General features: G+C 33.7%; 1 protein-coding gene across 1 annotated transcript; it reads left to right on the forward strand.

Moving 5' to 3' along the window:
- Positions 1-767: 767 nt before the first annotated feature.
- Positions 768-9,032, forward strand: LOC119635404 (protein roadkill-like). Its single transcript, XM_038030214.1, has 8 exons — positions 768-827; positions 908-1,032; positions 1,096-1,248; positions 1,314-1,609; positions 2,284-2,462; positions 2,531-2,673; positions 3,696-3,803; position 9,032. Coding segments are annotated over exons 1-8 (1,065 nt in total).
- The last annotated feature ends 3,324 nt before the right edge of the window (positions 9,033-12,356 follow it).

Raw genomic sequence — 12,356 nt, forward strand, 5'->3', positions numbered from 1 at the left:
ATCCATTTCTCATCTCCAGTCACCATCCGTTTAAGAAATGGGTCTATCTCATTCCGTTTGGCCAAGGCTTCGCAGATGGAAATTCGATCCATCATGTTTTTTTCTGTTAATTGGTGTGGCACCCAAACATCGAGCTTCTTTTTGAATCCAGCTTTGTGTAAATGGTTTAAAACTGTTTTATGGCCGATTTTTAGCTCCTGGGCGATATCACGACTGCTAACATGCCGGTCAACTTCCTTTAGCATCAAAAATGCCTGAACGGAATCTACGAAACCAAAATTGCACATAATTGGCTGTTACAGTATCGGAACCATAAACACCATTCACAATTTTAGTCGCCTGGCTTGCATTTTCGCCTTTGTCAAAGAAAAACTGTAAAATGTACCGAATTTTCTCTTTGTTCACTTCCATTTTTAACACGGTGTAACTCACAACTGAATGCACCAAACAAAAAACAGCAAAAGAATTTTTTTTACTGCGAAATGTACAGTATGTAAATGTACAGTATCGGAAATTGTTTGATCGATACTTTACGAGAATTCAATCAGTGCAGCCATGAATAATGGATTTATTTTTCCCCAAACTAATATAAGACGTATGAGAAGTTGATAAATGAAACAAAACTTTTTCGTTTTTCAACTCTACAACTAATTAAATTTATTTATTAACATTGTTCCAATTTTGCTGTTTTGATTTTGCAGATTGTCGGCTAACAAACTGCGAGCCAGTGGAACTTGTAGAGTAGATGTGAATTTAAAAGTAGCGCAATGGAGTTCAATAGTGCGCCATCGGTCGCGACCGTGCCTGAATATTGGGGTCATACAAAGGTAAAGCGAAGGGTTCGAGGCGCACTTGGATTTCTCATCTAAAATTTTATAAAAACTTTTTCTCTTGGCTTCTATTCCAGGTGAAAATGATTAGATTTAATTATAAGTGGACTATAGACGATTTTAGTTTTTGGTGCAAGGAAGAGTCTAAAATTTTACCGTCCCCAACCTTCTTCCCTGATGACAACGAAGAATTGAAATGGTCGTGAGACGTTTACACTTTTTTAAGCTTATTTTTAAATAGTTTCCAAATTGTTTTCCTTTACAGGTTCCTGAACTTGGAAGTCTTAGCAACATCGATTGCAATATACCTAGAATTACTCTCCCCATCTCTGTTCAACAAACGAAACGGAGTAAACGCCGAATGTATGTTGAGCATTTTAAATGAGGCAAAAGAGAAAAAAAATACGAAAACTTTAGGGTGAATAAGTTTTTATATTTTATAAGAGCAACAATATTTTTGATTCCTAAACTTTTTTTTTGCAGCGTTCATCAATATATTAATGGCAGCGACAGTGGCTTTAAAAATTTTATAAATAAAAATTATCTCTTAGACGTAGCCAATGGCTTGCTCCCTAAAGATAAGCTAACCATTTTTTGTGAGATGTGTGTGAAAGCGGAGGTCATCGATATTTCTTCTCAACCACAAACACAACAATTTAAATTATCTGCTTTCAAGTTAAACGAAGATCTCGGCAAACTATTTGATAGTGAGAAATATAGTGATGTCACGGTAGTTGTGGGTGATCGCAGTTTTCGAGTTCACAAAGCTGTATTAGCTGGTAAGTCAAAAAAGCATAGAATTTTATCCACTATTGGATATTACGGACAGGCGCGCATTGATTATAAGTAGACGGGCAAATAGCGGTAGAAGCTTTTTAGAGACAGGAGGGCACACGAAGACATTCTTATAAAAGTTTTTTTTTATTTTTAAAATAGAGTCATTTCATAGAGCAGCCAAGCTTCCCTCAAAAAGAAATTGCAAACATAAAAAGAGAAGAAAACCCTGCTCCCTATCTTGTTTACATTTATAGAAATTGGACGGTAATGATACAGTCACAAAGTAGAGAGAGAGAGAAAATCTATTTTTGTTCCTACCGCATCTTACATATAAAAATTTGGTTCGGATATTCCATAAAGTATATATAAAAGGTTTTAATCTTGTTTAGAGCAACCATGTTCGCATTATGTCAAATCGGTAACTTATGGTCGCAGATTGAGTTTAATGCTGAGTGCGATCTGCCCACAAGTATACTCACGAAAAAAGCAAAAGAAAAAATTGGAATTTAAAGGCTATGTACGCGATACCCATTTAAAATTAAGGCCAACTAAACACCAATGGCCATTTAGAAAGCATTTGCTTTAATATCAAAAGATCGTTCTAAGATTAACATAATTTTCTTACATATACAATTAAAGTTTTGACAAATTTTTTTTATTTAATTTTCTTCAAAAGCCCGCAGCGATGTCTTTGCCGCCATGTTTGAGCACGAAACGATAGAATGCAAACTAAATCGTGTCACTATAAACGACATTGATCCTGAAGTGGTAATAGAAATGTTAAGATTTATTTACACGAGCGAAGCGCCAAATTTGGATAGAATGGCTGATGATTTGTTAGCAGCTGCTGATAAGGTTAAGTAACTAATTGTATTCTTTGTCATTAAATATTTTTAAATATTAAAACTATTGTTCTTTTGCAGTATGCCTTGGACAATCTTAAAGTGATGTGTGCCAAGGCGTTATGCGCCAAGCTTTCCGTAGAAACCGCCGCCGAAATCTTAATATTAGCTGACCTTCATAGTATCGATCAACTAAAAGCCCAAACCATACGCTTCATTCTCACGTAAGTCGACTGTTTTGCGGTTTAAGGGAATTTTATGAGAAAAGCTATCGTATGCAATGTGACCATCTGATCATACGTTTTCCTTTAGAGAGCGCTTTTTAATGTTTGTATTGTCTATCTTCTCTTCTTTGTTCTTTCTAAGAAAAAAAAAAAAAACATGAATGATAAGTGCATTTGATATCCAAACACATGCGGCCTGTATTGAACGCCTGAGCGATTTCGATCAGTTATGAGCAAAATGGTGTCCGATGAAGTTTGTGAAAAGATTTTCTCGTTTCCCGTTTGTCATAAAAAATTCTGGACTTCTTTTGTCAGCAGTAGGGTTTTACAACTACAAAATGATAATTTTAACTTATCAAATCAGAAAACGACCGAAGTGCTATTTTCATTTAATATGAATTTTGTAAAATAAGGGCCCGCATTTAGGGCTACACTTAGCCCAATTTCATATGCACGTGTTACGTAGCTTGCTCGGCAAATTCGACTCATTATGAAGATTATGAAGTGCGACGTATGTTAATTTGGTAAACTGGCGAGAACCCACGCCAAATTGTGACGATCAAGAGCATACTTTGACGAAAAAAATTTGATTAATATGCACTTTAGTATCTGTTTAAATGTCCGCCCTTAACAGGTTGACGCCCTCAAAATTAAGCAAAAAAAAAAAAAAATGTCGTAATAGAAACGCTTGCTGGGCGCAAAGTCTTCATGTTTTTTTCCTTCTTAATTAACGCCTACGCGTCATATACTTTTTACGTTAGTAGTAATGCGAGAGGGCTATGATGTATATTGGTGTGGTAGAGTTGCTTCACGCTTCGCACATATTTAAAATCTATTAAGAAAGAAAAAGTTATCATTCATAAAATAGTGCTTTAGTTTACCTAGTGCTAGAGCAGATAGTTAAATTTTCTTTTCTTTTTAATTTTATTCTTGCCGCAACATATAACACAATATTTGTATCTACTTTCTGTTTTACGAAAGTTAATCTGTTTTGTTTACTTTCCTTTTATTATTCGATATAGTAATGCTACCGATGTTATGGAAACCCAAGGTTGGCAGAATATGATTATAATGCATCCACATTTGATTGCGGAGGCGTTTCGAAGGCTTGTAACAAAACACAACCAATAATTGGACCTTCAAAAGGATGTGCATGAAATGATTTGATATTTTCGCTTTCATTTCATTTCGCGAGCAAGTTTATTGAAAATGATCTTCAGAATCTGTAATTCTTAATCTAAGTAGTTATTTGAAAAGATTTCAAATAGGATTTATGTCATTCTTTATTTACATTCGCACTAATTTTTAAAAAAAATGTGTCAAAGCATATGCACATCTTACTTTTTAATAGTGTTGTTATTAAAATCGTTATGAAATTTCTTAAACAACAGATACCAAAATATTTTGCAATCACTTTTCTATGTACGTTATTAACTAAGTTTCCTATGGTTTTGTTTACATTGAATATTTACTTTTTTTTTAAAAAAAAAGTTCCACACGGAATCTTCCTTATGAAAATTTTTTACGTAATATATTTAAACATAACTTTACAAATTTATATCGTAATAAAAAATATAATTTACTTGTGCCTGAAAATATTTCTGATGTTTTTATTGCGTCGATATATTCCTAGATGCGAAAAAAGCTTTCGATGATGGACTACTTTTTAAACTAAACAATATTTTTTCCAGCTCCTATGTATTTGCTGCCTAAACCCTATTTACAAAACTATATTAAATTTGAAAATGATAGATCTAATATATATAAAGTTGAAGATGGAAGTGTTCTAAGTTTACTACTCTGTGCAATTTTCACTTTGGGTTTTCCGATTTCCGCTTACGATAATGTCATAGTAATGGTATTTTCGTCTAGTGTTCCCATGAATGTTTCCTGTGAACTACAAAGTCATCTTAAAGAAGTTTCTCTCGAGCCATCAAATGGAATATCAAAATAAATGCTGAAAAATCTAAGCATATTACGTGTACGGTGAAAAAGGTTTCTTGTGCTTCATTACATAAATAGATGCCGTAAACAAACAATAGAGCAAGCCTGCAAGTTTACAAATATAGATGGTTCAAGACCAGCATGGCGGGGAAAAAACTTATGGGACACCATTATATATGAATGGCAGTAACGTCTCTATCAACAACTGTAATCAACTTAACCGAAGAAATAAACGCATTTTGCATAATAGCGGTCTACAACCTATTTGAACCTATAGCGTACAACTGCGAAGAGAGCAATCAGTTACTCTACTATTGAATTACTACAAGGATGTCAAACTAAGACTATCTGTCCTACTGTTAATGCCCGTAGGCTATTCGGACTTTCGATTCATCAAAAATCTATTTTAACGCATTTCCTAGGACTGAGCAATCACGTAAAGCCCTTGGCAATATTTTTTTGGGATGAGTCCTATGAAATGAGCCTACAATTGATCTTTCATTTAAAAAAGAATTCGTTGTTGTACCTTAAATTATTTTAATGAATTCTCTAAGCTCACATAGCTCCGTTTTATTATGTTATTAATTGTATCCATTGGGGAGCAATAACCCCAGTTATTTTTCTCATTCTCCTCTAATATTTAGTTATTCACTTTTTGGATATATAGTAAAAAGTATGTAAGAAAAGAAAAAAAAAAGTTTTCTTTTAAATGCAATTTTAAGGTTCTATAAAGATACATGCAAGACAGAGACATTTACGTTTTCAAAAAAAGTTTATATTATAAAAGTGTCGAAGCATTAGAAGCTTAGTTGGATTCATTTGTTGTTGATAAAATTCCTAAGAGAAATTCAAATTATTCCCCCATTAAATCAACTGATTACACACAACTTTTCTTTAAAGTAAACTTAATCACAACTGTTAGTTGTTGCCCCAACACACATTTGTTCATTTCAAAATTTTACCCTTTTCTTTTTTTTTTGCAACGGTACGTTTTTCAGTTTTTAGGTAAATAAAAAATTTTAGAAAAATAACATAAAAGGAAAAATTCGTAGCTGGACAAAAGACGAAAGAAGCAAGTTTCTATTCAATGCAATGAATATTTCATTGTTGTATAAGTTACATTTAACGTTAGCTGAAGACAGACATTACTAGGGGTGCAATTACTAAAAATTCATTTACTTCATTTGCACATTCACTTCCTTGTACGCATTTAATTTATGGTCGAAAAGTCATCTGTCTTTCTGTAACTTGGAAAACTAATTTACATTTCAAAAATTTTTGTTTTGGTAAAGAAAAATATTCAGAAATTACCTAAACTCTGTCATTTACCTTTTCATAGGCCACACCACGTCGTCGTACTACAAGATATATTTAAGTTTGTGCAGATGCAGGTAACATCGAAAAAGACTTAAGCTAGGCCAACCATTTGTTATATCGAAACATTATTCGAAATATTTTTTGAATCGATTTAAGTTTGTCTCTTGCTTGTTCATCCGTCCGCCTAATATATTTTCATAACCTGCAGGTGGCCCATTTTGAAATATTTTGATGAAATTTGGAATGTTCACGTTTACATAATGCCACACTTGAAAAGGATATTGAAAGAAAATGGCATAAATAGTATAAGCAGGATGTCGTTACGATTATTTTCCTTCATTTTAGGCGTTGACACAAGCCGTTTTCATATGAAGAAGGTTTCACGTATATAACCGCTACTAGATTGCTGTAAAAACTCCATTTTGGAACACTGTTCCATGTCAATCTGCTTCTCTTTTAGCAATGAGACGAGCAATGTTTGTTTCAAAGGGCTCTTGATATATTGAACGTAATATAAGCGCAAAGAAAAAAGGCCAATTAAGTTATATAGCGTAATAGTAGTAGCGACTTACCATCGGCATTTATTGACGTCATTGCTCGTTTCTCTCAATAAATTTATTTTACCACGATATGTATAGCACTATCTTGCTGAAAGCACACAACATCCAAGATCAAATCGTCTAATTTAAGCCACAACATATCAGTAATCATGCCGTTGTAGCTTTTTCCCTTGATGGTAATTGAAATGCGATTTTCTCTCTCAAAAATTGCACTTAACCAATATGTGCTTCTCACATACAAAGATATGTGTTACTGTGTATCCGTGTGGTGTGTGTTGTTGACACTCTCCTGGTATTGAAAATGGCCCAAATCGGTCGGGGCGGAAGGGCGCATTTAACCGTGAACTGAACGCAACTCCGTCGACGTATATTTATGTTCAACCCACTAGTCGCAATTTTTAAGGTATTTCGATGAAATTTGATACATCGAGATGTTTTGGCCCAAGAATGAAAGCTATTGAAAATTGTTCGGATCGGATAATTTTTTCGACCAAACCTTGGATTAGGCGCTTTGGATAAGGTATTTAACGATCGGTCTTAACCGACTACAATATTTTTATTTATTTTATGTTAATGCGTCTGCAGATATAAATTATTTTGGACATTTAAACTTTTCCACTGTTTAAGAAGCGAAGCCAAGAGACAGGACAACAACAAGTGCTAAAAAAATAATTAGTTTTCACTCACAGAAAAATGCACAAAATAATAAATTATACTTTCAAAGAAGCCCATTGAAGAACAAAGTAAATGCTGTGATGACGTTTAAGGACACAAAAGCATACGTTGAAGTTTTCTGCATGGGAAACTGTTTTAAAATTTTGCACAAACAGATAAATAAGCGAAGGGACAACATATAAGCATAACTTTTCTTTTTTTTAAATTAAATGATGGGTTTTCGTTACCCTTTCGTGGTGTTTTAGAAAATAACGTAGAAAAACAAGGAAAGAGAATCCATAGTATTTTGATACTGGTTCCCATTCCTTCTGTTCGTTTTTGAATAAATTATGAATGATTACCAGACCTTTTTTATGCTTGCAGAGGCGCCAGTTAGCGTTCGACTACGACAAATATTTATAGCATGTAAAGGGTGTTAGATCAATACTGATTAAGACTTATTGACAACGATGGCTTGAAATGGTTAGCTTGTTTAACAATTTATTTTTTTTTTTTTAGATATGTCTTTTCAAATTTGATTTTTGTCTTTAAGTCATGACGCAATAATGACAAAGCACGGGCAATAATAAAAAAGTACTTGTAAATCTACTGAGAATGCTACGCTCATATGCTCGTATGCTGAGTCCATTTGATGAATCAGTTTCATTAAATCAAACACGTCTATCTTTGACCGATGACCTTTTGACCTTTTCTTGAAAAACCCATTGTGCGATTTTTTTCAAGATTGATGGGCAAAAAATTGAAATAAGTGATCTTCACAGATCGCTTTTAGAATCATCTTTTCATCACTATGAGAGCTCTACAAGGCTATCTATACTGCCTAGTCCAGTTATGTCAATTTTCGTTACATTATGGTTTTGTCGTTGGAGAAGACGACGCTTTCCTTATTGACCAATTTTCGATGCTTTAGTTCGATTGTGTCCTTTATTTGAATTAGTCGTCGGGCCATGCCGGAGAAGCTCACGATTGAAAATTGAAGGATACTTTAATGAAGCTTAGTACACTGACATGTTTTTAACCAACTATTGCTACACTATTGTCAATAGATTATAATGACTTTCTTTTGCGACTACCTCCACTGTTTCACATTTTCGTTTTGAAAATTCCCAACCTAAATGTTGTTGAAATGGGAAAATTTAATTGCAAACCATGACAACAAGGGGAAATTAATCGGATCTGACAATTGGTTCAATTGCGGTTTCGCAACCACGATGCAATTTAGTTGCAACAACTTTGGGCTTGGGTTGAAAAAACATCGGCTGATGCAGGCAAAGGAAGGCAAGCGAGATATAGGTTTGTGGTAGCTGGCTAACGATTTCTATACCTGCAGGCAGGGTGCATTGACTTGCAAAGATATCTTTGCAAAATTAAAACCCTTGTCCAGAATTGAGTTTGGATAAAACAATTGTTCACTTAAGTTGGTAGACAGAATCTGAGCGGGCCTGCAAGCAAGGGAAAGTTTCAATTGTTTTGAGAATATTGCTATCAGAACATAATTCTATGATCGTGAGCAAGGGAAGCTCACGAAAGAAAGTAACGGCAGGTGGCGTGAAAATTGAATTCCTACAAATAAATGAGCCACATGGTCAAGTCGTATGCCAGTAAAAAATTTCAACCACGCATCAAACTGTATTAAACGTGTTAATTTTTCTAATAGGTATTCTTTAATCGTTACTACTTATGTAAAGCAAGAAACCTTTGATGATGAATGGATAGTGAAGCCTCTATGCACTGTGACTCGCGAAGTGAAACTACTTATCGAAAGGAGTGAGTATAACCGTGAAACACAAATTTCAAAATACAATACAATCTTTAAGCAGGTGAGAAAATTATATTCGGTCATGATCGAGTCCTTTATACACACCCCCTCTTCCTCGCAAAAGACTAAAGAAAGAATCGAGAAAACAAAATTTTCATATAAAATTAGGTGCGTGTGATGATTTTTGTAGCATGTGGGTACAATTATTCGTTGCGTGTACGTTGTAGATTATATGCATTCGGCAGAAAAGCGATAAATTCGAAATGCTCTTAATTTATATTGAACTATGAGCGTGTCCTTTAACCGGTCTGACCAATTTTTAATATCAATCTGGGTGCAACGACTTGCAATCTTTTTGCCAAATTTCCTACTTTTACTCTCATTTTTGCGATCAGCTTCTGCCGAATGTAAAGCCGTCAGCTTCATTTTTGCGATCAGAAATGTATTAACTGTAAACGATACACGGACAGAAAGACGGACAGGGCACAATAAACTTACTTCAGAATTTTATGCCGATCAAAAATATATAAACTTTACACATTCGACAAAGCTTCCTTCTGGGTATAATAAAAATAATAAGTATACCCCTGCCCTTCGGTAGTGAATTTAAAAACTACTTGTAAAGGAATTGTTCAATTCGAAGTTAAAGGATCGCTATTTGATCGGTGAATTTTTGAAATGGCTCGACGAAAGAGAAAAATATTTTTTGGAAAACTTGGGTGCAAAATTTTAGAGATCTTGAGGAAAATTGATGGATGGTACATTCACGTTTACATTACTATTCAAAAAACCTATTGGGCCGATAAAATGTTTGAGTTGCTGAAAGCTGAACTTTGGAAGGTAGCATCTTTAACCTATGCAACAGATGCCTAAGAAAAGTTACAAGCAATAAAATTATCCAAAGTCGGTTCTAGAGCAAGGAAAGTTCTTAAGATTGTATGTGCAGATCTATTTGATGCTATAGAAATAAAATCTTTTGGTGATATCTTATGCTTGTCAGCATAGAATCCAAGCTTGTCAAAAGTTCATTGAATTTAAAGCCAACAGATCAGTTTCAGGTAACGGATGAGAATATGTCTTCTCTTAAAAGGGCAATTTCCCGCATTTAAGGAGCTGTGAACTTAGCGTTAGCATTACCCCACATGCCTGAAATGTGGCCCGAATAAAATCAGTATTTGCGTAATAAATTTATTGTACATACATATACACAATGATACACTGTACAACGGTGTAAACTATCCTGAAGGTAAATAACATTTTTAACGGGAGCATGCAGAAAACCACAAAAGAGGGGATGGCGTTTAGAAAAAAAAAGCTCTAAAAGCTCAACTATTTGTTGTAGTCTATATAAATTTCTTTTTTTACTTTAAAATAAGTTTTCCATCAAAAGTGTCGAGTCTGCTTGCAGTAAGTATTCCTCGGCAGAAAACAATGCAAAATAGCATTTTTTTTTTGACATATCAGGTTATCGTGCGGGGTTCGGCCTGCATAAGTCTATTTCTCCCCATATAAGGGCTCTCAGCAATAGTCAGCGTTGCCATGCCGCCAGGATTTGCTTTTTACCGACATTACACATATATATGAACATGCAGTGATTGATAAGGTAACATTTTTGCACCGCCTCAAGTATAATGAGAAGCCAGTTTGGTAAAACTTTCAAATGTTTCAAATTTTACAATCTTTAATTGGGATGGTTATAGGCGAGGAGATGTAAAATGTTTCGGTTTGTTTATAATCCTTTGATATGTTTATATGTGAAATAATTGAAAATTAACCTAATTCAAGCTGTTGAACTCTCACAAATTTGCTATAGTTACACTGGCAAAAGCCAATTTCAAATGAATGGGTATATGGCTGTTCGTTTTGCTATCATAGGTTGACTGTGACAATTATTTTCAATTATAATAAACTAAAACAAATTTTACTTTGTTTTTTTTTGTTTTTTTTTTTAAATAATATATTGCTTGAAGCATAGAAAGTTAACAAATTTTGTGTTAAATACCAAATACTGTTACACAAGTTATAAAACGTGCATGCACATTGTTATCTTTGTTTTAAGAACCACTGCGTAGATAAAGAACAACATCGATTCATGTTCAAATTTTCTCAAATAAGTGTTTTTTTTTGTTTTTTTTTTAAGAACTGCACGTCTTAACAATTGCAGACAACTTTCCATACAGCATGTAATCCACTTAAGAATTAAAAAATTTGAATAATTGTCAAATTTTATGAACTTGAATGTAATTTTATTTATTTTCTTATATCCTTGATGGTAGTCCAAACTTAACTTAAAGAGTTTTCTAATCAATATAAACTGACCTCTTAGACTTTACAAATGTGATTAAAATAGTTTGATTATGTAAGTTTTGCATTGTAGGAAAGCGAAGCCACTCACAATTGCTACGAGGCAAAGCACGCTTACCACGATTGAACGAATAGATCCGTGTCCTGCCTCGAACGAAGGGGCGTAAGGGATTATATGAAATGTGCACGTATCAGTGAAAGAAGAATAAATGTAAATGGGGAGGTGGCAGATTTTGACTGGCTTGAATGGACGAGTGGATAACCGAACGGACGAACAAATGCTTAAGAGAAATTCTTGTAGATTCTCCCGTTAACTAGAATCATTTGAGCAGATTTTCAAAGAGTCGTTTTGAGTATTGCCCAAGGAACAGTAACATTCACGTAACCCATCCTACGGAGTTGAATATAGAAATCATATGTCTATATAAAGAAAACATAAAAACATGCATAAAAACTTTGCTGAAGTTAACTTTATAATTCAATCAGTGCAGACTATTATGCTTTACCTTTACCTTTGCTTTTATTTTATCTTTACCTTTGTTTTTATGTTTTCCTTTTCATAATAATTCATCTATTATATGAACCCGAATGAGGTAGAAAGATCTGTATACGTATATAAAAACAAAGAAAAGCAAAAAAAAAAATATATATATATATATATATATATATATGTATATACATATATAAAAACACTTCTATTACATGACTGCCAGTAACATTTTTCTTGATTAAACCAATTTAACGTTAAAAGCACTAACGATATGCCTGCAGAGAGAACGCACAGTATTCAGTAAACACCCATACCTATGTTTCCATTAGATACATCTTTCTTACCTCCTATTAAGCTGATAATATTAGAGAATAGTGGGTTGAGACTAACTGCGACTGTCGCGAAGTCTCGTCACTGTAGGTGTACTTATGCTTCTGTTTGCTTTTGGTTAATTTAATTTTCGTGTGCACATATGTGTGTAAACATAAACACTCATAAAAGATTTTATAATTTCATTAAACCCACATCCGCATCCATTAAAATGTAAAAAAATGAGAAAATGAAAAAAATTCATAATAAAATATTTTAAATTAAATTAACCAAAAGCAAACAGAAGCATAAGTACACCTACAGT

This window comes from Glossina fuscipes, unplaced genomic scaffold (assembly GCF_014805625.2).
Source record: "Glossina fuscipes isolate IAEA_lab_2018 unplaced genomic scaffold, Yale_Gfus_2 26, whole genome shotgun sequence".
In the NCBI taxonomy this organism is placed as follows: domain Eukaryota; kingdom Metazoa; phylum Arthropoda; class Insecta; order Diptera; family Glossinidae; genus Glossina; species Glossina fuscipes.

Coding starts and splice junctions, on each gene's coding strand:
- LOC119635404 (XM_038030214.1), top strand. CDS start 768: ATGGAGTTCAATAGTGCGCCATCGGTCGCGACCGTGCCTGAATATTGG. Junction 1,249..1,313: donor AAAAATACGAAAACTTTAGG/GTGAATAAGTTT, acceptor TTTTTTTTGCAG/CGTTCATCAATATATTAATG. Junction 2,463..2,530: donor TGTTAGCAGCTGCTGATAAG/GTTAAGTAACTA, acceptor GTTCTTTTGCAG/TATGCCTTGGACAATCTTAA.